At 44.0% G+C, this 23,342-nt stretch overlaps 1 protein-coding gene across 1 annotated transcript in view; it reads right to left on the bottom strand.

Moving 5' to 3' along the window:
* The window catches only part of ATP8B2 (ATPase phospholipid transporting 8B2), a 57,456-nt gene that overhangs the window by 4,451 nt on the left and 29,663 nt on the right, over window positions 1–23,342 (bottom strand). Inside the window, exons 10-26 of the mRNA XM_042439768.1 lie at window positions 22,868–23,026; window positions 20,685–20,773; window positions 19,049–19,245; window positions 16,633–16,841; window positions 15,764–15,807; window positions 14,101–14,266; window positions 12,430–12,618; window positions 11,065–11,180; window positions 9,791–9,955; window positions 8,957–9,068; window positions 8,440–8,545; window positions 8,051–8,195; window positions 5,288–5,471; window positions 2,541–2,764; window positions 2,057–2,140; window positions 1,016–1,246; window positions 50–188 (exon numbers count right to left, since the gene is read on the bottom strand). Coding sequence (XP_042295702.1) covers window positions 50–188; window positions 1,016–1,246; window positions 2,057–2,140; window positions 2,541–2,764; window positions 5,288–5,471; window positions 8,051–8,195; window positions 8,440–8,545; window positions 8,957–9,068; window positions 9,791–9,955; window positions 11,065–11,180; window positions 12,430–12,618; window positions 14,101–14,266; window positions 15,764–15,807; window positions 16,633–16,841; window positions 19,049–19,245; window positions 20,685–20,773; window positions 22,868–23,026 — 2,559 coding nt within the window. The remainder of the gene's footprint in view (window positions 1–49; window positions 189–1,015; window positions 1,247–2,056; window positions 2,141–2,540; window positions 2,765–5,287; window positions 5,472–8,050; window positions 8,196–8,439; window positions 8,546–8,956; window positions 9,069–9,790; window positions 9,956–11,064; window positions 11,181–12,429; window positions 12,619–14,100; window positions 14,267–15,763; window positions 15,808–16,632; window positions 16,842–19,048; window positions 19,246–20,684; window positions 20,774–22,867; window positions 23,027–23,342) is intronic.

Consider the following 23,342-nt stretch of genomic DNA (forward strand, 5'->3'; position numbering starts at 1 on the left):
TGACAGCTCAGCCACAGCCCCTGAGTGGAGACAAGACACTTGGACTCACCGACAAAACGGAACTGGTTGGGGAAGAGTTGGAAGAGGCCGTTGCTGTGCATGGCAAAGAGGATGGCGAAGTAAACGGCAAGGCTGCCCCAGATAAAGAAATGGTTGATAGCCGTCCAGAATCCTGTATCCAGGCCAATCTGCCAAGAGAAGAGCAGAAACTTAGCAGGGCACCAGGGGTGGAAGTGGGAAGGTGTCACAATGGTTACCTGTGTTGGCTGTAAGAAAAGCGGAACTCCATACATCTAAGGAAATAGACTAAAGTCTACGAAAGGTCATGCTAACAGGTTTTTCTTTCAGTTAGTCTCAAAGGGGCTTGTATAAAGGTTTAATAAATTTATGAAGTGGGAGTGTTGGCATTTGGCAGGATTATAGTGTATCTTTGGGAAATGTTTTTCTAAAGTTTAACTGAAGTTTTATAGTACTGACTTATTAGAAATTTGGAAAATGAAGGTATATTTCATGGGATGGGAGAGGAATTCTTATTTTGGGGGGCAAAACCGTCATTTGCCCCCGCATCACTACACCTGTGTCATTGTAAACGCAAAGAGACCTATGAAGATATACAGAACTGGGATGCAATACTTTCTGGAATTACAGTGGCCGTGGGGGCAAGGGAATTCTTGGTGCTGCAGTAAGAAAACAACAATAATTCCCCAGCTCTGGTGATATGTAAAAAGAAAGGTGCCATTCAGCATGTATAAAGTGCCTGTCCTTCACAAGGAGGATATGGTCTGTGACCCCTACATGGGGATTTAAGGTGTAGAGAGCCTTCCCTGTAGGACTGAACCCCAGAATCTCTCATAGATGCCCCCAAATTCACTGACAGAAGAACCTCAACTCATGAACAAGACCTTTAGCTCAAGACAGAGCTATCACTCAGCCCATCACTTCTTGGCTTCACTTCAAGGTGAAGTGGCTGTTTAAGATTGCAACCAGTGAAGAACAGATATCGATGGGCCCTTACCTGTACGCTGACGACGATGACAAGAGAAGTTGCCACAGTGACAGCAAAGGACTGGTAGTCAGCGAGGAGGGCATCGTCACTGAAGACCCCATATGGGATGAAGAACATGAAGACGGAGGTGTAGATGCCCTGGGCAATGCAGATGAAAAACTCCCGCTTGTTGAAGAGGAGGTTCAGCTGCCCTGGTTCATACAGCTTGGGGTATTCCAGGCTGCGATGCTCAGGCACATCCTGGAATGCGAAAAGGGATTACTATTCAGCATCTCCTTCCATAGGCCTCCCCTCCTGTTCACCACTGGCCTTCCTACCCCGCCTCATTTTTGCCCTCTTACTATCATGTTGTGCAATATATATGGTGCAGACTGGAGGATTTTAGATGTTGTCTTTCAAAAGACAAAGTCAGCTTGCCAAAAAACACAACAGACATGGATGAGCAATTCACTATACAGCTGGAATAAAAACCAGTATACATTCTGAAAACAGATGAGGCCTGATTTAGTGTCTCCAGTATTCCAAAGCAAGGTTATAACCCTAGGAAAGAAGCAGATGGGGGTTTTCCAGCCTTATGACAGCTGGAAAAATACTTTCTGTCTTTTTAATATGTATACAGAGTCATGCAAGTGCTATCCCTATCTGGAAGCCAAGAGTATTTGACAAGTTGTCCTCATACCTAACATGCATGCAGTGTGTGTGTTGGGGGGGGGTGTCAAGGAAGGAAATCTGGTTAAAAAACCGAGATAGGTTTAATCTTAGGGTCTCTATAAGTCGGAAACAATTTGAAGACACATAATGACAACAGACCAGTGCATCTTCAGCGATTTGGAGGAAAGGTGGGATATAAACAGAGACAATATAAAGATTGTGGGTCTGATGTTCACTTAACTTCTAGCATAGGCAAAATTTTAGGCAAACTGTACTAGCTAAGTGAAGACTGAGAAAGACTTCCAGAGCAGATTTAAGAGGGCTGTGTTACAAGTGTCCTCCTCTCCACTTTCCCATGCCACCTTTATAACAAGCAGAGTCAGAAACCCCAGGACTGACCTGGTCAAAGACACCCATGGCGAGCACAGGCAGCGAGGTGTAGACGATGTTGTAGAGAGTGATGAAGTACTGATCGTATACGGTCTTTGTTGAGGGAAAGGAGAGAGATAAGTTAGCATATTAGGGAGAGAAGGAGAATGAAGATGTAATTTGGAAATCCCAGCCTCATTATCTTTGCTGGTTGTCCCAGGCCACTGATGTTACCAAATCTAGTCATGTAATGGAAATTCATTGGGATCAATCCAATTTTCCAAGAACATCTGGGCTAATGTCAAAAAATATCCCTTTCTTTGGAGGGATGAGGAAGATGAGTGCAGATGTACACAAAGGATGAGCATAATGCAACATGTGTACATAGCTGTGAAACTATACACTGCTGTACTGAGCCTTGCATCAGGGTTTATCTGGACTTAATTTAAGCTCTGAAGTCTGGGCTTCTCTATGTTCCCTCAGTTCAATGCCCCATGCATCCCTGGGACCCTACCTGGGCAGAGAAGCCGCAGAAGAAGCCGAACCAGAAGTGCACCATGGTGAAGGCAAAGTTCTTGTAGAAGAAGTAACAAAGGAACTTGCACATGCGCAGGTAGGACCAGCGCCCGTGGACTAGCAGGAGGCGCTGCAGGAACTTGAACTGCGAGAAGGAGTAGTCGGAGGCCAGCACCGCCTGAATGCCCTCTTGGCCACTGATGCCAACCCCAATGTGGGCAGCTGCCAGAGAGGTGAAGGAAAGACAGAAAATGGAAAGACAAGGATAGATATCAGGCTGGCCCACTGAATTCTGATTCCCATTGTATCATGATCATCATCATCATTAAACTTTTTTGTATTCAACATTTCATTCTGTTGAATGAAAAAGTAACAGCAGATACACACAAAACAAATGAAAAAGAAGAACTGGTTGTGAATGCTTTATCTGGTAGATAGGACAATTTCAATGGTTACTATGAGTTATAGGGGAGATGATAAATATAATACTGGAAATGTTAGAATAAGCAATAAAAGGCACTAGTTTTCATTAAATTACTCATGTATCTGGTCATGTCTATATTTTTTACCTATGTCATTAATATCTCCATAAGTGCCATAACTTGCTGCACCACTGAGAAATCCCTCCCTTTCTCCCTTGCATTTAATAATAATAATAATAATAATAGTTTATTTATATTTTCCCGCCTCTCCCAGATGGATCGAGGTGGGATTACAGTCCGCTAAAATACATACATCTATACTTAAAATGCATATAAAAACACATTAATAAAATTAATAACAATGTTAAAAACTAACTTATGGCAAGCAAAACTTGGTGGCAACACAAAAGAAACCTCTCAGGTCTTTATTTTTAAGAGTTACAGTACATTATCTCCCTGAAACATATATAATAAGACCACCTTGGGCTTTTCAGGAACATACCAATCCGTAATTTTGCAAATTTACTCGAAAACTAAAAACCAGATTTGGTGGGGGCCCATCATAAGGAAATACAAGGCATATTTGGTTCCTTCATAGCCCAGAATCTCCCAGCCATTACAGTGACTGTTCATGCTATTCTGGGAGTTATAGTCAAAAATGCAACTTTTGGCTATGCTGGCTAAGGGATTTTTGGAGTTGAAGGGAAGTAAGTTGTCTGCCTCTGTGTTTGTTTGTTTGCTGATACTGTATATTTTCAGCCTGCCCTTCTATCATGACAGCTCAGGACAGGGAACATATGAAGCAATATAAACAACTGAAACAATGCCAAGATAAAATCAAAACGTAATTTCAATAGAAGAATAAAAACATATTAAACAATGCGAACAAATTAAAAGCACTTTAAAAGGCTACAAATGTTTTTAAAAATGTACAGTCAGCACTCCACATTTGTGGCTTTGACTTTTGTGGATGTGATTATTCACGGATTTGATTAATATGTTCTCTCTAGGAATCTCTAGATCCTCCAGCACAACTCTATGGTCAACTTCTGCCAAAAATCACGCTGGAAGACCTAGAGATATCACTTCTCCAGGCATTTGTAGGTTGTCCAACACAATTCTATGGTCAGCCACCAGCAGATGCTAACCACAGAGGTGCCCTAGAGGACCTAGATTCCTAGAGAGGTATTCTCTCACGTTAAAAAAAATAATGTTTTATTTGCGGTTTTTCCACTTTCCCTGTGCTCCTAACCCCAGCAAATGTGGAGGGTCCACTGTATCTACTTGAACACTACAAATGAGGTGCCACAACCAAGACAGCACTCTCCCATGTCCTCCCCATCATGCGCCCCCATTGATGTGACACAGAAGGGGACACCTTCCGAAAACCTCCATCCTCAGGCAGCAGAATTTCCCATGTTCTGAGTTCTTTTTACCCTGAAGCAGAATGTCTACAAATCTTTAATCCCCACCTGTAATGTGGGGTTGAACTGAAAATAATTGCACAAATGCCCGTGATTCTGTTTCTATGACATGAGCGAGGAGCGGTTTTGGTCTCAAAGGCTGACTCACTCCCCCGGCCCTTGGCCAGTTGACCGATGGTGGGACTGTTGTTCCTGAGACCCCACTGTCTTTCCCCAAAACTCCTCTCTTTGTCGTCTGTTCCAATTCCAAGTTTCCAAAAGCATCCCAGCTCTTATCTCTGATCACCGATAAGAGATCACAGCTGGGATTCCTAAATCAGTTGCTGCAGAAAGGGAACTGCTTCTGTAGTACTGAAGCAACAAGTCCCTGCCTGAAGGTGTTTACATTCTGTTGCATTCTTGGCATGGGTTGGGCTTCGGCTCCCATCACCTACCAGCACATGTGGTAGGATGGTGGGTGCTGTTGACCAATGTGTTCTATGTGTGCTGGATTGAGGAAGGCAGCTGGACAGTAAACCTTGCCAGAGACAACTTTGTTACATAATCTAAGATGGCACCTACACTGCAGGAATAATCCAATTCAACACCACCTTAATTGCTATGGCTCAGGGCTATGGAAGTCTGGGCACTGTAGTTTGTTGCTGCACCAGAGCCCTCTGACAGAGAAGGCTAAACATCTCACAAAACTACAAATCCAAGAATGCCATAGCACTGAGCCATGGCAGTTAAAGTGGTGTCAAACTGGATTATTCCTGCAGTGTGAATGTAGGCTAACATCAGAAAAAAGTTGTGTGTTCTGCAACAGACAACAAAGTGCACAGATCTGTCACTCTGGCTCACTTTCCTCTACATGATGCCAGAGAGGATTCCCATATGCCTTTTCTCCCCCAAGGACTCACTCTTGATCATGCTGACATCATTGGCCCCGTCCCCAATGGCCAGGGTGACAGCCTTCTTATACTTCTTCACCAGCTCCACCACCTGGGCCTTCTGCAAGGGGGTGACGCGGCAGCAGATAACAGCTTTGCAGGCACACGCTGTCTCAAGGAACTCCATTTCCATGTCGGCTTCCAAGGCATGAGCCTGTGGAGGGAGAGAGGTACAGATCAAGTCACTTTGGCAGTCTATGGCATCCATAGAACTCTCCTCCAGCACCACATTTCAAATGATTTCCTTCTCTTCTAGTCAGCTTTCCTCACTGTCCAGCTTTTGCAACCATACACAAAAATAAAAATAAAAATACTAAGGCATAAACCACCATGACTTTGGTATTCAGTGATATATCTTTACACTTAGGACCTTATCTAGTTCCTTTATGAGATGACCTTCCGAGTCTTCGTCTTCCTCTGACTTCTTGACTGTTGTTTTGTGTGCCTTCAATTTCTGACTTATGGAGACCCTAACGTGAACCCTATCACAGAGTTTTCTTGGCAAGATTTGTTCAGAGGAGGTTTGCCATTGCCTTCCTTTGAGGCTGAGAGAGTATGACCTGAACAAAGTCACCCCATGGGCTTCCATGGCTCAGCAGGTATTTGAACCCTGGTCTCCATAGCCATATTCCAACACTCAAACCACGACTGGCTCTCAACTTCTTGACTACAGTCTCAGATATTTCTAGACTACTGCCTCAGATAATAGAGGGGATATAAATATTAAACAACCAAATAAATCATTCAGCATACCTGGAAGACACCAGGTTGAAAACGTTTGCATCCCCTACCTGTATGCTTTCATTAAAGGGTTATCTATAGCAACCAATTGATTAAAAAAGATCCTGCAATTCAAGTATGACAAAATATACATTCTGTAGCCTTTCCAATCTTTCCCACTGTAGCCTTAAGAAGCAAACACTCAACAGATGCTAAAAACTATCAAGAGTTCTGGAGATTGGCAAAAAGAGAAAAGTCTATGCATTTTTCATCCTGTTTATAACAGTGCTGGATAATCCTGGGTAAACTGCATTTTCTCAGCCTCAGGGGAAGGCAATGGCAAACTTCCTCTGAACAAAACATGCCAAGAAAACCCCATGGTAGGTTTGCCTTGGCATAAGTTGGAAATGACTTGAAGGCACACATCAACAATAGCAAAATAACTGCTATCATATTGATTGGAATAAATGATAACAATAATAATTATAATTCATGAAAAAATTATGAAATACAGAGGCTGGATGGCCATCTGTCAGGGATGCATTGATTTTGAGTTCCTGCATGGCAGGGGGTTGGACTGGATGGTCCTTGGGGTCTCTTCCAACTCTATGATTCTATGAACAACAACAACAACAACTTAGGTAGAACACCTAAGTAACATATCCCTGGGTGATTTACAATACATCAGAAAAGGGTTCCACTTCTTGTATTTGAACAAAAAGCAAGGTCTCTCCTCACCAAGCCATTAAGAAAAACCAGGTTGCTGAAATCTAAGGAAGCTTGGGGCAGAAAAACAAGGTGGCCTTAGTCTGAGAGGTTCTATGTGTGAGCACCAGTTGTGTGAGTGAAACCAATTCTTGAACTAAACATAGGTTCAGAAGCACCCTTGTCCCAACAGCAAAGGAGGCTGCAGTTGCAAGATTCCTACATCGAGGACTGTGTTGGTCTGGATGACCTCCAAAACCTGACCCAATTCTAAAATTCTATGAATCTCTGCTCCTGTACTCAGAAAGTGATTCTATAGCACTGCAGTCAGCAAGGCTGGCAAAGAACCTCCTTGCTGTGCAAGTATTGATTCCAGTCCTAGTGGCCTATCCTGCCTGCCCTCCCATTGGGTATTGGTTTTTCCCCACTGGGAAGCCTAATGATGGGGAACAAAGGTAATGGACTAGGTTAGCTCCAAGATCCCTGAAGGAAGAAAACATGACTCACTCACACATTAAATCAATCCATGTATCTTCTAAGCACCCTTTGTCCAAGGATGTGCAAATCACCAAAACCTGAATTCGCTGTAATTCTCTAATTCCCTCCTTTAAGCCTGTTCCAATTTGGGAATGTTTTGGATTGCGAACTTTTGTTCTTCCCGTGTTGAGGAAATCCATGAATATTTCTGTGTGCCTTTCCCAAAGGCTTTATATATCTTCCATATAAAGTTTTAGTTGTAAACACTTTCCCCATGGACTAAGGCATGTTGATGCACATAGCGGTTTTGAACATATTGTTAGTTTTCGATACTAGAACCTTTGAAAAGTACAGATGTCTCACCAGATCTTGGAAGTGTTACTTTTGGAACTGTGACACCCACAATCTCCCAGTTATTGCATCTGCATGCACTTAGGTGTACACTTACAAAGTAATATTTTTGTAACTAAATTCTCAGAATCCCCTCACACTAAGTGTACACCATTTTAGACTGGCGCTCCCAGAATCCCAATACGTGGTATTCTGGCTGGCATCCTACTATTTACATATGCAGCTGTAAGCCAGGAAGTGTTGAAAAGAAGTAAGTAGGAAAGTTCCACATGTGGAATTATTATGCTACGCTATATCCTGCAGGAGCTTGACCTTTGTGTGATATTAATCCAAAAGTCACACTGCTGCATTCTGCTTCAAACCACTGTCTGCATCTGAGTTCGTACCTGTGGTTGGGAATTGACATTCCTCCCAGAAAGCATTCTGGTAACAAATGAATTTCTTACCCATCCCTACTCATGCTCCTGACCCATCACTTACCAGGCTGTGCCCATTGATAACTAGGGCATATTCTCCAGCCACGGCCTCCAGGACAGACGTAAGCTTTGAGGCAGAGAGTTTTTCTTGGTAGGTGAAGCCGTTCCCCATGGACCGTGAGGAGTCCATCAATTTCTCTCGAGCCTTCCTGCCAGAAGAGGGAGGATTAAAGATCAGGATCAATAAAAACTTCAAGGTTTCCTCTTTTCAAACCCAGGTGGCCTCAAGTATGCAGGGGGTATAGCAAAGTCCAGGTTAGGAAAAAGGGGCTCAGGTTTCCCTAGCATCTAAATGATTAAACACTTTGGCAATCGGTGAATGGAAAGGAAGAGGGACTTCTTAGACAGAAAATGCTACTGCTGAGAAGGCCACATTTGTGGGATGTCACTCACCGCAACTCCTGTCGCACCTCCAGGACCGTGTGCCCCGTGATAATGAACACCTCCGTCATCTCATCCGTGAGCATCTTGCAGGAGTAGCCAATGTTCACAGCTGTCTCTGAGTAAGGAGTCGGGGAAGAGAGATCTGAGCTAGTTGCTTGGCCTGCATCTCAAGGCGTAAAATCAGGTATGGGCAATGTCTAGATGTGGCCAGACTGCAACTACCATCATCACTTTTGGCTAGGGCTGATGGAAGTTGCAGTTCAATGGTACTGAGTGGGCTATCCTGCCTCAAATCCTGAGCTTAACTTTAAAAGCAAGGCTGGGCTGAAGAAACTACTGACATAGAACTTATATCTAGAAAATGGGTGGGGAAAAAGCAGAAAAGCACAATATTTGTAGGATAATAAATAAATATTCTTCTCTACTGATCTTGAAAAGCCAATTGGTTCCAAAACCCAAATACAGCCACTTGACAGTTAATATCTGGAAAGGATTGCTATTTCAGCAGCAGTTAAAATATCTCCACCTTGCTTGTCTCCTGTTAAGACCCAGATCTTGATGTTCGCCAAGGTGAGCAGAGCGATGGTTTCTGGAACTCCCTGTTGCAACTTGTCTTCAATAGCAGTGGCTCCCAGCAGCTTATAGTGGAAAACAGAGAGACAAAGATGGCAAAACTCTTGTTAGCCTTCATTAACATTCCCAGGGAAAGGGCATAAATATTTGGGGTAGAGATGGCGAATTAAGTCTAAAGGACTCAGAAAGTGGTTGTGCAGCCAGAAGGTTCTGAGAGCTGTAGCCCAAAAATATCTCCACACTGAACAAGCTATCAAAAAAATTCCTTATTTTGGGGTGTTGACCCTTTGCAAAGACAACAGAAGTGTGTCCATTATTAATATGGACAATATGTTAATTTTACAGAGAAGCACATGGCTAAGTTAACTGAAATCAATACTGTACTTTCATTTGGTATTTACGCAGAATACAAATTTGTTAATAGCTGCTCCCTAACTGTCAACTCAGTACTGCATCCAAAGAAGTATGTTTATATCCACAAAAGCTCATGGAAAACTAAAAATCAGTTAGTCTTAAAGGTACTGCCACATTTCTTCCCCCCCCCCCCTCTCCCTTCCTTCTTCCTTTTGATGCTACAACAGGCTAACACAGTTACTTCTTTGAAAACTACAGAAATGCTGACTGTTTCTTACTGCTGTTTTGGAAACCTAGTGATAGTAAATACAACATCTGCACAAAAACACAGGGCATTTTTCACCAATGTCATAAAAAGGGGCTTAAAATGGGTAGAGAAGAAAGCTCAGTTTCTCTCAGAAAAAAGACAAGGAAAGAAGGGAGTGGCACCTACCATCATGTCATTCTCCACTTCCTCGTAAAGCTGCGCTAACCTCTCCTCGCGGCCTTCGCTGGATGTGCTGGCTCGCTGCAATCTCTCAGCCCAGCCCACATAGTAGCTTTCTTCCAGGTCACGGTAAGCTAAGACCAACGTTCGCAGACCCTCCCCAGCATATTCCTGAAAGCAAGGAAGCAGGGAGAGGGCAGTCAACTAAAGAGGCCAAGAAGGTCCACTCTAGCATACAGATTTGTTGCTTCACATTGCTGCTACTTTTATTACAACAGCTTGGAAATGTTATCTTTTGGGAACTTCGGCTCCCAGGATTGTTGGCTGGGGAGGGGGATGCTAAAAGCTGTATTCCCCAAAAGATAGCTTTTCAAAACTCTGTGAATCTACCAATGGGAACTGCAACAAAATGTTGCAACGTCCTACCATTCCTGTTCAATGTTGCAGCCTGTCAGCCAGCCATGTCCTTTTTCAGTTGACTCCATGGAGTCACCCACTAACCTCTGCTTTTCCATTACTGTCCACTAACCCCAGCAATGGTGTAGTGGAGTCAGGGTCAGAGCACTGAGTTGTTTGAATGTGCAGGGATGTTGATGTGATCTGCCACCCACTCAAGTCTCTCTGTTTCCTCTCTACATGGTAAAGAAAGGGAAGAGATATGCCGACCGACAATTTATTCTTGAATGTTCATCCTCTTGCACTTTGGGATGGCTTTGCATAGCAAAGGCAATTAAAGCCCATTAGTTTTATGAAAGGCCCAAATATTGTTTCTTGCTTGAAAAGACCTATTTCCTTTTTACCACTGGTGCACTGCACAGTGTAGTATTCCAGTTCCTGCAAGACAATGCCCTCCTTCCCCTTCTGCGTTCACTGACCTATGTTATCTTCCCCTCCATGTACAATTTTCAACTCCATGGAGTTTGCGATACAGGAAAATTAGGAACTCAAAACAAGAAGAGGAGTAGGCCCACTTCCCCTGGAAGGAACTCTTGTCCCACTCTCCAGAAATCCCCATTTTCTAAATGCAAAGTGAAGCAGAACAGGAGCCAAATACTTCTCTATCCATCTATCAACTGGCAATTTCCATGTCACTGAGGCAGAGATTCTAACTATAAAGACACTACTACTCTCAAGATGCTGAATCTATTCTCAGGATATCATTCAGACCCTTACATATTGTTTATAAAGTTTAGACCAAAAGCAGATTCACTGTCTTGGAAGCTACCAGCCATATACCTTCCCTACCTCCACTTCTGATGCCCCAAGTACCCGCCACTCACATTCAGATGGTCGGTGGTTATGTTATACAGTTCCTGATTTCCCGGATGAAGCCTCTCTAGCAAAATGGTGTCTGCTCCTTTGCAGTAAAGGCGGATCTGCCCCTCTTGGTTTCGCACTGATGGGGTGGTGGGTGTTTGGGGAGAAAGGAGAAAAAATATACCAAGTTTAAATAGGAGTGAAAAGTATTTACTTATTGATGACTAAACATATCCTTTCTTCCCTGTAGCTCAAGGTAGAGGAAATATTTCCCCCGCTTCATTTTCTCCTTACAACAACCCCGTGAAATCAACAAACCAATATCAGCCAGTGAGAAAAAATCAACATGGATCTCTCAAGTCCCAGCCTAACCAGTACACCACAGTGGCTCTCCATAGTTTCCCTCCCATTTTATCTTGACAACAACCTTGTGAAGTAGCACTGTATTGTACTTCAACATTGGGAGGACAGTAAGGGCTGTTCGACAGTGGAGCACACTCCCTTGGAGAGTGGTGGAGTCTCCTTCTTTGGAGGCTTTTAAACAGAGGCTGGATGGCCATCTGTCAGGGATGCTTTGATTGGGAGTTCCTGCATGACAGGAGGGTTAGACTGGATGGCCCTTGCGGTCTCTTCCAATTCCATGATTCTATGGTTCTATGAATGGCTGCAGTATCTGCATTTAACCACTGTGCCACCAGGGTTCCTTGAACCCAAGGGTAGGAGATCTCTTGAACTTCATCCATACTCTGGGACTCTTTTCAACTGACAGCAGTGAAATACACACCCATGCAAGTATGCATGTAAGGATGGGGAGGGCTTGCACATGCACACATGTGTTAGCATGTGTTTGTGAGCCAAAGCAGCATTGTGGTTGAATGCTAGACCAGGATATAAGGAGAGCAGGGTTCAAATCACCGCTCAGCCATGGAAACCCATCAGGTGACTTTGGACAAATCATACTCCTTCAGTCTCAGAGGAAGACAATGGCCTCTGTATAAATCTTGCCAAGAAAAAATACTAGGATAGGGTCTCCATAGCTCAGAGTTGACTTGAAGGCTTACAATGATAACAAATATGTATATGTAATAGGCTCATGCTACATAAAAATAGAACCCCCATATTCATACATAGTCAAGCTGCTGGGATGCTGCTGCTCTCCTCACAGACTTCCCAGTAACATCTCATTTTGACCAAGCGCAAAACAGGATGCTAGGTAAAACTGAGCTCTCCACCAGTTTTGCTGAGACATTCATGAGCTTCCTCAGGTGCTCCCTCAACATAGTGCTGACATTTCCATTCCATCAGAATACAGCTACTTTGCTGGTTCTAGAGTCTGTGTCTGGAGTCCTGATCCCTCCCCACCATCCCCTCCTTTCCACCTTTCTCACCAATGACCGACATGCGCTTGCGAACGTTGTTGAAGTCTAAGATGGCAAGAAGCTGGTAGGTCACAGGCCGCCCCAGTTCCTGAACCATGATTGTCTTGGGGGTGCGTCCGCGGAACACAAAGCCAAAGTTGCGGGCGGCCGTCACCAGGGCTCCCTCATCAGGAGACTGGGCTTTGTAATACAACTCCCCTGCAAGGACAAAAGAGGGAGAAGGGAGAGAAAAGAGAGAAAGAAATCCAAAATTGAGGCTTGGGCACTTCAAATGACAGATCATCATCTTCACCCCACTGCACCTCCCTTTATATATTTCTCAGCTCAGAAGGTATTGGACTGACTGGCAAATTTCACTGGTAGTTTTTAAACATAAGGCTTTATGTGCAGAAACGTTCAACCACTGGCAGTTGGAGACTTCCACATCAGCTGGGCAGTGAATGCACCCCACATTTTAACCTACACTGTAAAGGAACTATTCCCAAAATAAGGTTGTGCATCTTTAGATGGCTCTTTTGAAATTTGGGGGGAAACCCTGACCAGATTCACTGCCTCTGGTGATATGGAGTCATCAGGTGCCACTGTGTTTAACAAAGGCCCAACGTAATTGCATTTGCCTGTTTGTTTTAATGAAAATCAGCTGTGGGAAAGGGTGGAATTTGAAGAAAAACAACAACACAGGAGAGTAGATGCACAACTATGTCCATGCATAACCCCCACTGCATTTCTATTCCCTCCAAACATCCTAATGTGCTTCTTCCTCTCTACATAGGGCATCCATTTTTATGTCTCTACAAGTATAGAACACAATGGGGGGAATATGGAACAGCGAAGCTGGAGTGGAGAAGATGTTTCATCCTTTCGCTGCCTGTGGTGTTATCTAATATACTTCAGAAACAAAGGCACACCTCTTTCTGCCACAGCAATGTGTAAATCCCACCACCTGCACATCTTCAGTTCTCCTGCTTTCTTTGAGAGCAAAAGTTTGGTCCTTTAAATGCGACATCTGCGCTTAAATCCAATGTGACATTAGCCACCCCAGGCGCAATCCAGTGCATATGGCCTCATTGTGGCAGGGCCAGTTCTAGTGCATAATATCCCTGACTGGCCCCAGACTTATGGTCAGTGCAGACAAGGCCTTAGTTAGTTGTCTCATAATTTTTATTATCAGGGTTTTGGCTTTATCTTGTCTGAGCCTTGTAAACTGTCTTGGCCCCAGACCATGAGAAAGGTATCAAATAAATAAATAAAATAGGTAATTATAGCCTGCTTGGTGTATGCTGAACTGCAACTCATTGGTGCCCATGCTTGTTAAAACTGATGAGAGCTGAAATGCAAAGCCTATCTGGAGGATCACAAGGTTCCCATCCCTCCTTATTTTAGAACCTTCAATGTATACTAAAGCAGAAGAGGGGCAGTTCCTTGCCTCTGGGTGCTTATGTGGAATCTGGGGATTGCTGTGTGAATAAGAAAGAGGAAAACAGGGTTGTTTCAACTAGAGCTGCAACCTCAGAGAACATGTTTGACCGTGAGCTCCTGGGAAGTAGGCTCAGAATTGGGAGAGGTTTTTTGTTTGGGGGTTTTGGGGACTATAAGTCCCAGAATACTCCAGCCAACACAGCCAAGTGGTCACTCTTCCTCTCCCTCCCACAGCCTCTTCCCAAACCCCACAATTCCAACCTGGGGTCTTCTCTTCAGACATGACCGTGTGGCAGAGAGAAAGGAGACGAAAGAACTCGTGTACATGTGGGTCACCCAGCTTGACTGCTTCCAAAAGTCCTGTGTCCCAGAAAGTGAATGTGGGGTCAGCCAGAGGGTTGAAAGAGAAGTTGACTGGTTCTGTCTTCTGGCAAGATGAAAGATGGAGAAGTAAAGGTTACAGCAAAACCAGCGAAGGGGCACCAAAGTTCAGCATTTCTAAAGTCAGTCACAGCCAACAGAAAGACATACAAAAGAATTCTGTGCAAGATGACAGAATGCAAATCAACCTGCAGGTCTTCATTACGCAAATTTAGGCACTACACAGCTCTCTAAGACTGGAGGCATCTCTCCAAGAGAAATCTTCCCCAGCCTTATCATGAGGTGAGAGAGATTGAATCTGAGACCTTATAAATGCAAACTGCAATTCCCTACAAATGAGATTCTAGCCCTCAGTCATAATTAAGGACTAGCTCACATACAGACATAAGAAGCTGCCTTATATCCAGTCCGATGCTTGATCCTTCTAGCTCAGCATTGTTTCTATTAGTTGGCATTGTTTTCGATATCAGACACAGGGTTCTTTCTACGCCTTAAGACTGAACCTAGGACCATTTGCAAGTAAAGTGTGTGCTCACTCAGTATGTTACAGCCCCTCGTTTTGCAAATAGAGACTCTAGTCCTCATTAATAAGGATTACTTTAAATGGCGTCTCTCCCAGTCCTACCTAACTGGAGGTGCTCAGAAATGAGCCTTGAGAGCTTCTATCCTGCTTTTGGGCCATGCAAGGGATTAATCTCCTCCTGGTCCCAGTTGTCCTCACCAGCTATCACTGCTTTTGCAGCACCCATGAGCATGTGGAAGACGTGGATTCATTAGTGGTGGGGAGCCAGGAAGCCCCCACTGCATCTGGGTGCAGGGGGCACATGGGCTTTTCATTGCTGATTTATAGCCACTCATCTGTGAGCTGTGTCCCACATCTTGTGGCACTGAGTTTCAGGCATTCAACAGATGCAGAACAGAACAGGATTTCCTTTCCTGAATGCATTACATGCCAATTTTCTTGCCCTAGTAGGCCATTCTGAGGCTTCTCCTCTATGAATTTGCCTAATTCCACTTTAAATCCAAAGGAGTTGGACTTTAAAGTGCTGGCAAGAGGTTGAATTAGATGGCCTTTGGTGAACCTTCCAGCTCTATGATTTTGGGTTAGGGGCCAACCTGTGGCAGTCTGATAGTGCTCCCTCATCTATTCCCCTCATTCATTCCCACATTTAGAGCCAGAGCAGTGTAGTGGTTTGAAAGCTGGACTATGACTCTGGAGACCAGAGTTCAGTTCCCAGCTCAGCCATGAAATCCACTGGGTGACCTTGAGCAAGTCACACTTTCTCAGCCTCAGGAGAAGCCACCACTAATGAATCCACGTCTTCCACATGCTGATGGGTGCTGCAAAAGCAGTGATAGCTGGTGAGGACAACTGGGACCAGGAGGAGATTAATCCCTTGCATGGCCCAAACCTCCTCTAATCAAAACATGCCAAGAAAACCCGATGATAGGGTTGCCTTAGGGTTGCCATAAGTTGGAAACAACCTGAAGGCACACAATTCCCACATTTGCTCTCACTACTGAGAGCTTCCCAAGTTCCTACCTCTCCAAGTTCAGCTTTGTAACCCAGGACATCCAAAACATCACCTACAAGAACAAGAAAGAGAGGGAAAGTTACAGCGTAAGAGACAGAAAAAAAAGATGCCCAACCATTACCTTCAGACAACGCATTGTTAGTTCACACAACAAGATTCAAAATATTATTAACAAGCTTTGCATGGGTTGCAGTGGCTCTTCGCCCGCTGAGAGCTTCAAGCAGAGCTACACAATTGACAGAGTTGAACACACTGTGTCTGCTCTGCCCCATCTAAGTGATGGCTTCTGGGAGCCAGAGGCATTCACTGCTTTGTGACACTCTTGTGACCAAGGGAAGGTTTGCCCACTCTATGCCTGTGAGAAGACTTGTGCCACACTGTTGGGGAGCAATCCTACAGATAAAGTTTGGGATAAATTATGTTTGACGAATTGGGTTATAGTTTTCAGATTCTATTAGCCAATGCTGTGGCTGGGGAATTCTGGGAGAACTTGTTGAAACCCCCAAGCTCTGATGGCAATTACAGTCGCCCCTCCGTTTTTTCAGTGTTTAAGTCTGCATCCCTCACCTGTTCGCAGGCGGCAAACGAAAGGGGACAAATGGGGCATGCACCATCATTCAAGCCAAAATTGGCAAATATCCATTTTTGCGCGGGGGGATCTGAAATGGATCCTCTGCAAAAACAGAGGTGACTGTATTTTGCTTGGATTCTTCCCTCTCTCATAGCTACCTTGAAGCTTTATTGACTGAGACTGAAGATGGTACTGCAAGATTAAAATACACATGCACACACAGAGGGTCTCCTTTGCCTCATGAAAAGAGAGAGAGAGACAGCCTCTGAACAATGATTAACTACTTAGTAGGCTAACCCAGCTTACCATAGCTGTGCCCATTCACTGAACACTTGCTGAAGACCATGATGTTTTGAGTGAGGGTGCCTGTTTTATCTGAGAAGATGTACTCCACCTGCCCCAGCTCCTCATTCAGGGTGGTAGTCCGTGCCTCCGCTGGTGTGCACCTTTTCACACAGTACATCTTTTTGTCCCAGTTGATAAAGTAGCTATGCCCAAGACGGATCACCTCCACACTGTGAGGAAGGAGAGAACAGAGGGTTAGATGTCTAAACCTAGGCCAGCTTTACACAAGCCAGGTCCCTCTTTGTATATTCAAATAAAACTCTGTTCTTTTTCAACCAGCTAGGGAAGAAACCTAAATTCAAAATGACCTGAATAGATTAGAAAACTGGGCCAAAACTAACAAAATAATTTTCATCACGTGAAAGGGATCTAGGAGTCCTATTAGACCACAAGTTGAACATGAGTCAACAGTGTGATGTGGCAGCTAAAAAAGCCAATGTGATTCTAGGCTGCATCAATAGAAGTATAGTATCTAGATCAAGGGAAATCATAGTGCCACTCTACTCTGCTTTGGTCAGGCCTCATCTGGAATACTGTATCCAGTTCTGGGCACCACAACTCAAAAAAGATGTTGACAAGCTGTAGCCATGTCCAGAGGAGGGCAACCAAAATGTTAAAGGTCTGGAAACCATGACTTATGAGGAGAAACTTAGGAAACTGGGTATGTTTAGCCTGGAGAAGAAAATGTTAGGAGGTGATATGATAGCCCTGTTTAAGTACTGAGGATGGAGTAAGCTTGTTTTCAGCTGCTCCAGAGAATAGGATTTGGAACAATTGGTGCAAGATACAAAAAAAGAGATTCCACCAAAACTTTAGGAAGAACTTAGTGACAGTAAGAGCTCTTCAAGAGTGGAAGACACTCCCTTGGAGAGTGGTGGAGTCTCTTTCTTTGAAAGTCTTTAAACAGAGGCTGGATGGCCATTTGTTGGGGGTGCTTCGATTGTGTATTCCTGCATGGCAGGAGGTTGGACATAATGGCCCTTGTGGTCTCTTCCAACTCTATGATTCTAGGATCACCTCTTGTCTTGAGAAACTGTAGAGGATCATGGAGGTAGTAGGAATGAATGGTTGATGTGATCTACTTATGGATCACAATGCATAGGCTGTGAAATATTACTCTCTAGATCATTAGTTTCTTTAGTCTCCTGAAGGCATGTTTCCTACTGTATTAGAACAAAAACACCATCAATCTGCTCAGAGTCCATGGAATACAAAGGGAAATACCTCGAACAAACCAAGAGAGACGACTCAGGTCAACAATTCTCAAATATTTCCCGGGAGGAGGGAATGGATTAGTTAATATCATTCCAGATAGGGGAGAGGGCAAAGGCCAAACCGAATGTTATGGATTGGGGTACAATGCAGCTCTCTGGTCTTCCCTAGATGGCTGCATCTCCTTTCTTTGGTGGGAGAAGTAGGGAGAGGCAGCTTTAAAAAAAAGGTGATGCATGCTCTTACCTGGGGATTTTTACAGACAGAGTAAGAGAGGAATTCATGCTGGAGAAACCAAAAGAAAAAGAGAAATTAAAAGAGAGAGAAAACAAAGAGAGAGGGGGGAACAACAGAGAAAGGCTGAAAACACAAAGATGGGGAAACGGGAAGAACGTAAGATAAAAACAAAAAAAATGTGGTGTATGTAAGCAGATTGGGAAAATAAGGGTACTTGGGTGAAGCACCATCAAGAGAGGTTGGAATGAGTGTGGTGAGTGATCAGGGGAGAGAACTTCCAGTAATAGACAAAAAAGAGAACACACAAACCATTATGCACACCCAGCCTCCACACCACCTTGAAGACTGCAACCCATAACTGTTTCCCTTTCCCTGGTTTCCCCTGGATCCTCTTCCATTTTATCTTCACAACAATTCTGTAAGGCAGGTCAGGCTGAAAAGACCACCCAGTCAATTTCATGGTTGAATGGGAACCAGACTGTAAATCTCCCAAGTGTCCCTGCAACTACTACAATTTTCCCCAAAGAGTGAAGTCAAAGGCTTTCAAGGCCAGCATCCATAGTTTTTGGTGGGTTTTTCAGGCTATGTGGCCATGTTCCAGAAATGTGTATCCCTGACATTTCGCTGGAATCTGTGGCGGGCATCGTCAGAGTCTACCCAAAGACTCCCAACAACCTCCCAACATCTCAAATGACCTGAAAGAATACTAGCAATGATGAAATTTTGGAGTAGTGGTTTGCCCACCCCTGGGGGGGGGGGGGTCAGGGGATATATATGTGACAAATGGCCCCAGCTCTGTTGCTGTTGCCCAAACCTGCTGTAATCCTACACCTCACTGCCTCTCTATTATGGTTCCCCACTGATTCAGTCTTTTCATGCTAAAGAGTGGCAAGCAACAGGACATGGGGGGAAAGTGCCCTCATTGTACCTGACGTAGAGAGAGATAGGGACGACAGTGTTGAGGATGATGATGTAAGACCAGAAGGAGAGGAAGCCAGAGAAAAAGGCACTGTCGACTGCCTCATCCCAGGGCAGGTAGATCTGGAAGCAGGCGCCCACTTCATACTCCCAGATGGAGTTGCCAATGGCCAGGATCACTCCCATGCAAACCAGGAAGCCAAAGATCTGTGGGATTAGGGTGGAAAACATGAGATCACTGGTCAAAAAGATGTGAAGGGGCAAAGGAAGAAAAAGGCTTCATGCCTTGGCTCTCCATTCATGACCACCACCCACCCTCTGTAAGCATTTCTGTAGTTGACATTATCCATTTATTACAGGAGTGGGGAACTGTGGCCACATGCTTTGGAGTCCCTAGAAAAAGCCAAGTGTAACCAGGGTTGGGAACTATGCAACTAGTACGCTGTATGAGGCCCTCAAGGCCAATTCCCGCTTCGATCCATCAGGAGGGGCAGGAAGATAGAAATAAAAATTATTATTATTAATTCTATTGACTCCTTCCACTTTCCTTCCCTTGTTTAAAAAATATCTGGCCAAAAAACTAGAGAAGTGTGCCAGCAGGGGTCACAATTTTCCTATACTGTACAACAAGGCCCTCCCTTCTGTTTGGGGGAAAACATCTGAAAACCAGAAGTGATTTTCTCATCACTTTCTGTTTCATCAGAAAAGGCAGGAATATGGCTCAGTGGTGGAGGAAAAGGGACCCCAGATCTCCAGTTGCCCTCCTTTAGGTGTAAATACTGCCGACTCTCTGCAAAAATAGATATCTGGAACAAATGACTATTGAGAGGTACCTTCCTACTCTCAAGTACTGTATGTGAATTTCTACAAATGCTGAGTTAGACGGGGCAATTTGGTATAGGCTGAATAACCCTTATCCAAAGAATTTGAGACCAGATGTATTCCATTATTTCAGATTTATTCCAGAATACCTGTATTTGCTGGGGAAAATACACAACTGAAATCCTGGTGAGCTTCCACCTGGCATTACAAGCCCACATTCTTCAAATTATCCATTCCAATTGTGCAGGACTACAACTCAGATCAGTCTGTGGCAGAGTGGGAGTTGGAATTCAACACATCTGGAAGGCACTATGTTAGGGAAAGCTAAAATTGACCAAGAGTTGGTATGCACTACAACTATCAGAACCCCTGCTTCCAATGTGGTCAATGACTAGGCTAGCTGGGGGATTCTGGGAGATGTGGTCTCAGAGAGCAATCACGGTAAAGAGAACAGAGAGGTAGATGACTATAAGAAAAACCAGACATAAAGCTGCTAGTCTATAAGCCCCAAGAGGCATCAGCAAATGGAGTCCTTTCTTCTTCCAGTCCAATGGTCCCTCCTCAAACAGAGCACCAGGAATATGTGTTTTAGGACATCTATCTGTATTCTAAATTCATTCACACATGACTTATTTATTTATCTATTTATTTATGGGATTTATCCCAAAATGGCATTCAAGGCATCACCCAGCTAATGTGTGAAATGACTTTCAAGGAATAAAGGGCAAATTGTCCACATTGAAACATAAATAAAACCTGGAGGAATGATCTCTCTTATTTAAGACTGTATAGGAAATGCAGGAAGGGATGGGGATTATGCCTACCCAAAGCACCAGAGTGTTCATTAAACGATCGATACTCGTCCTCTTGAATTTTGTGCGGCCACTATTTTGCATCAGTTTGGTATCTGGGCCTGGAGAAGCAGAAAAGGAAAAGGAGTTCTGTGATTGTATGCTTCAGGACCTCGGATCAGAAAACACATACCCCACTCAGAGATGTATGGGGGAAGAAACTCAAAAAATTACCTAAAAAGATGTGATATTCCCAATTTTCTTCCAAATTACGACCGCAACACTGTTCCCTATCCATGTTTATAATCATGGTACCATTCCTACAACTGTAAATGCTCCTGAAAACCGACTTAAAATCCAGGCAGCTTCACCGAGGGACAGAACTTTGCAGCCCTGGTGAAAAAAGTTTTGAAGGTGATGTGTCCAGCCTCCTCCCACCAAATGCTGATGTCTGTGGCATGTCAAGGAGGTGTGAAAGGACTGCACATAGGTCCCTGCTTCTGCCTGGTGCATCACTGAGTATTAACAGCAGGGGGCTGAATGTATCATCCTTCAGCAACACACTTGCATGCACCATGCCCCTTAGTACAGCTGGCTGGATTTTAAGGTGGGTTTGCCGGGTCAGACTGAAAGACAAATCATAACCATGATATCGTGGCTACATGTCTGATGCATCAGCTGCCAGACTTAAACCAGTTAAACAATTCGAAACCATGCATGTGTGTTAGGTTTGCCAAGGGTCCCTAATAATAAGGGATGTCCCTTATCTGAGGCCTTGAACGCTTCTCCCTTATTAAGGGAGGACATCAGAAATTCTGAATTTTGGAGTGCGCAGGGTTGCCATAAGTCAGAAATGTCTTGAAGGCAAACATCAACAAGTGATAAAAGGTACAGATGCTCTGTAAATTTAACCAAATATGAGGTTCAGCTTACTCTGCATTCTAATCACAGTTGCTAACAGCTTTTTTGAGATGATTAAAATGGATTCAGGATTAGTGATGCATGCTAAGAAAAAAAAACCCCAACAACTAGTGGTTTCCATAAATTCTATTATAAAGTAACGTATGCTTGAGGTATGTGGGCAATATATTAATTTTACCAAGAGATGCATGGCTGTGTTAAGCGAATTCAATGTTTTTATTTGGTATTTAGGTAGAACACATTCCAGACTGTCAATCCTGATTTCAACTACCTCTTTGAAAACCTGGTGATCTCAACATGCATGAATCATAGATTCATAGAGTTGGAAGAGACCACTAGGGCTATCTAGTCCAACCCCATTCTGCCATGCAGGAACTCACAATCAAAGCATCCCTGACAGATGGCCATCCAGCCACTGTTTAAAGACCTTCAAGGAAGGAGACTGCACCAAACTCCAAGGGAGTGTCTTCCACTGTCAAACAGCTTTTACTGTCAGGAAGTTCCTCCTAAGGTTAAGGTGCAATCTCTTTTCCTGTAGTTTGCATCCATTATTCCATATTCTAGTCTCTGGAGCAGCAGAAAACAAGCTTACTCCATACACAATGTGAAACCCCTTCAAATATTTAAACAGGGCTATCATATCACCTCTTAACCTTCTCTTCAGGCTAAACATACCCAGCTCCCTAAGTCTTTCCTCGTAAGGCATGGTTTCCAGGCCATTCACCATTTTGGTGGTCCTCCTTTGGACACGCTCCAATTTGTCAACATCCTTTTTGAATTGTGGTGCCCAGAACTGGACACAGTATTCCAGGTGAGGCCTGACCAAGGCAGAATAGTGTGGCACTATTACTTCCCTTGATCTAGTCACTATACTTCTATTGATGCAGCCTAATAGCATTGGCCTTTTTGGCTGCCACATCACACTATTGATTCATGTTCAACTTGTGGTCTACTAGGACTCCTAGATCCAACTAGACTAGACACCAACTGGGCCTTTGGGTTGGGGTATAACACAACAGTGGATCAAAATAGTGATGTCCCTCTCCCTCACTCTCCAAGACAATATTGCCCTGATAAATGGGATGCAGAGGAAGGCCCTGCAAACAGAGAGCAGACACTGAGTGGGCATATATGAAGGGAGAGGCACTCTTTCAGAGAATGGTAGCCTAAAAAATCTGGAGAGTCAAACATTCCCCATCTCTGATGTAAACAGTACAAAACTAGATGAACCAATGGTGCGACCCAGTATAACAGGAACTGTCACTGTTCTTAAATACCCTGTTGAAATGCCCCACCTGCAAAGATGACAAGTCCAAAACACCACTCTGTATTGCGAAGGACACAGCCACGTAACAGCATGTTCTGGTTGCTCAAGGGGTACTTGCTTTCCTTCCAGTACAGGGTCCCACCGAACTTGTCTAGTTTATTGTTGGGTGGTTCGCAGATCACCTCCCCTAAAATCAAAAAGAGCAAAGAGGCAGCTATCAAGGCATGTAAGATTTCCACCTGCAGTTCAGGTCCAGATTTACTTGCAAGCTCGCAAAAGGCCTCCAATTCTATTTAGGGCCTTCAATTCTGATGGAAGCCACAACAAAACAAGTTACATGATATGAGCCTGCCTGAGTTTTAAGACTCTCAGGAGAGAGCTTTCTCTTGGTCCCAACATCATCATAGGAACATTTGGTGAGGTTGCGAGAGAGAGAGAGAGTTCTTACTAATTAATTTTACATTTGACATTTATGAAGGAGTTGGACAGTAGAAAAATAGAGT

The sequence above is a fragment of the Sceloporus undulatus genome, chromosome 9, assembly GCF_019175285.1.
Source record: "Sceloporus undulatus isolate JIND9_A2432 ecotype Alabama chromosome 9, SceUnd_v1.1, whole genome shotgun sequence".
Classification (NCBI taxonomy): Eukaryota; Metazoa; Chordata; class Lepidosauria; order Squamata; family Phrynosomatidae; genus Sceloporus; species Sceloporus undulatus.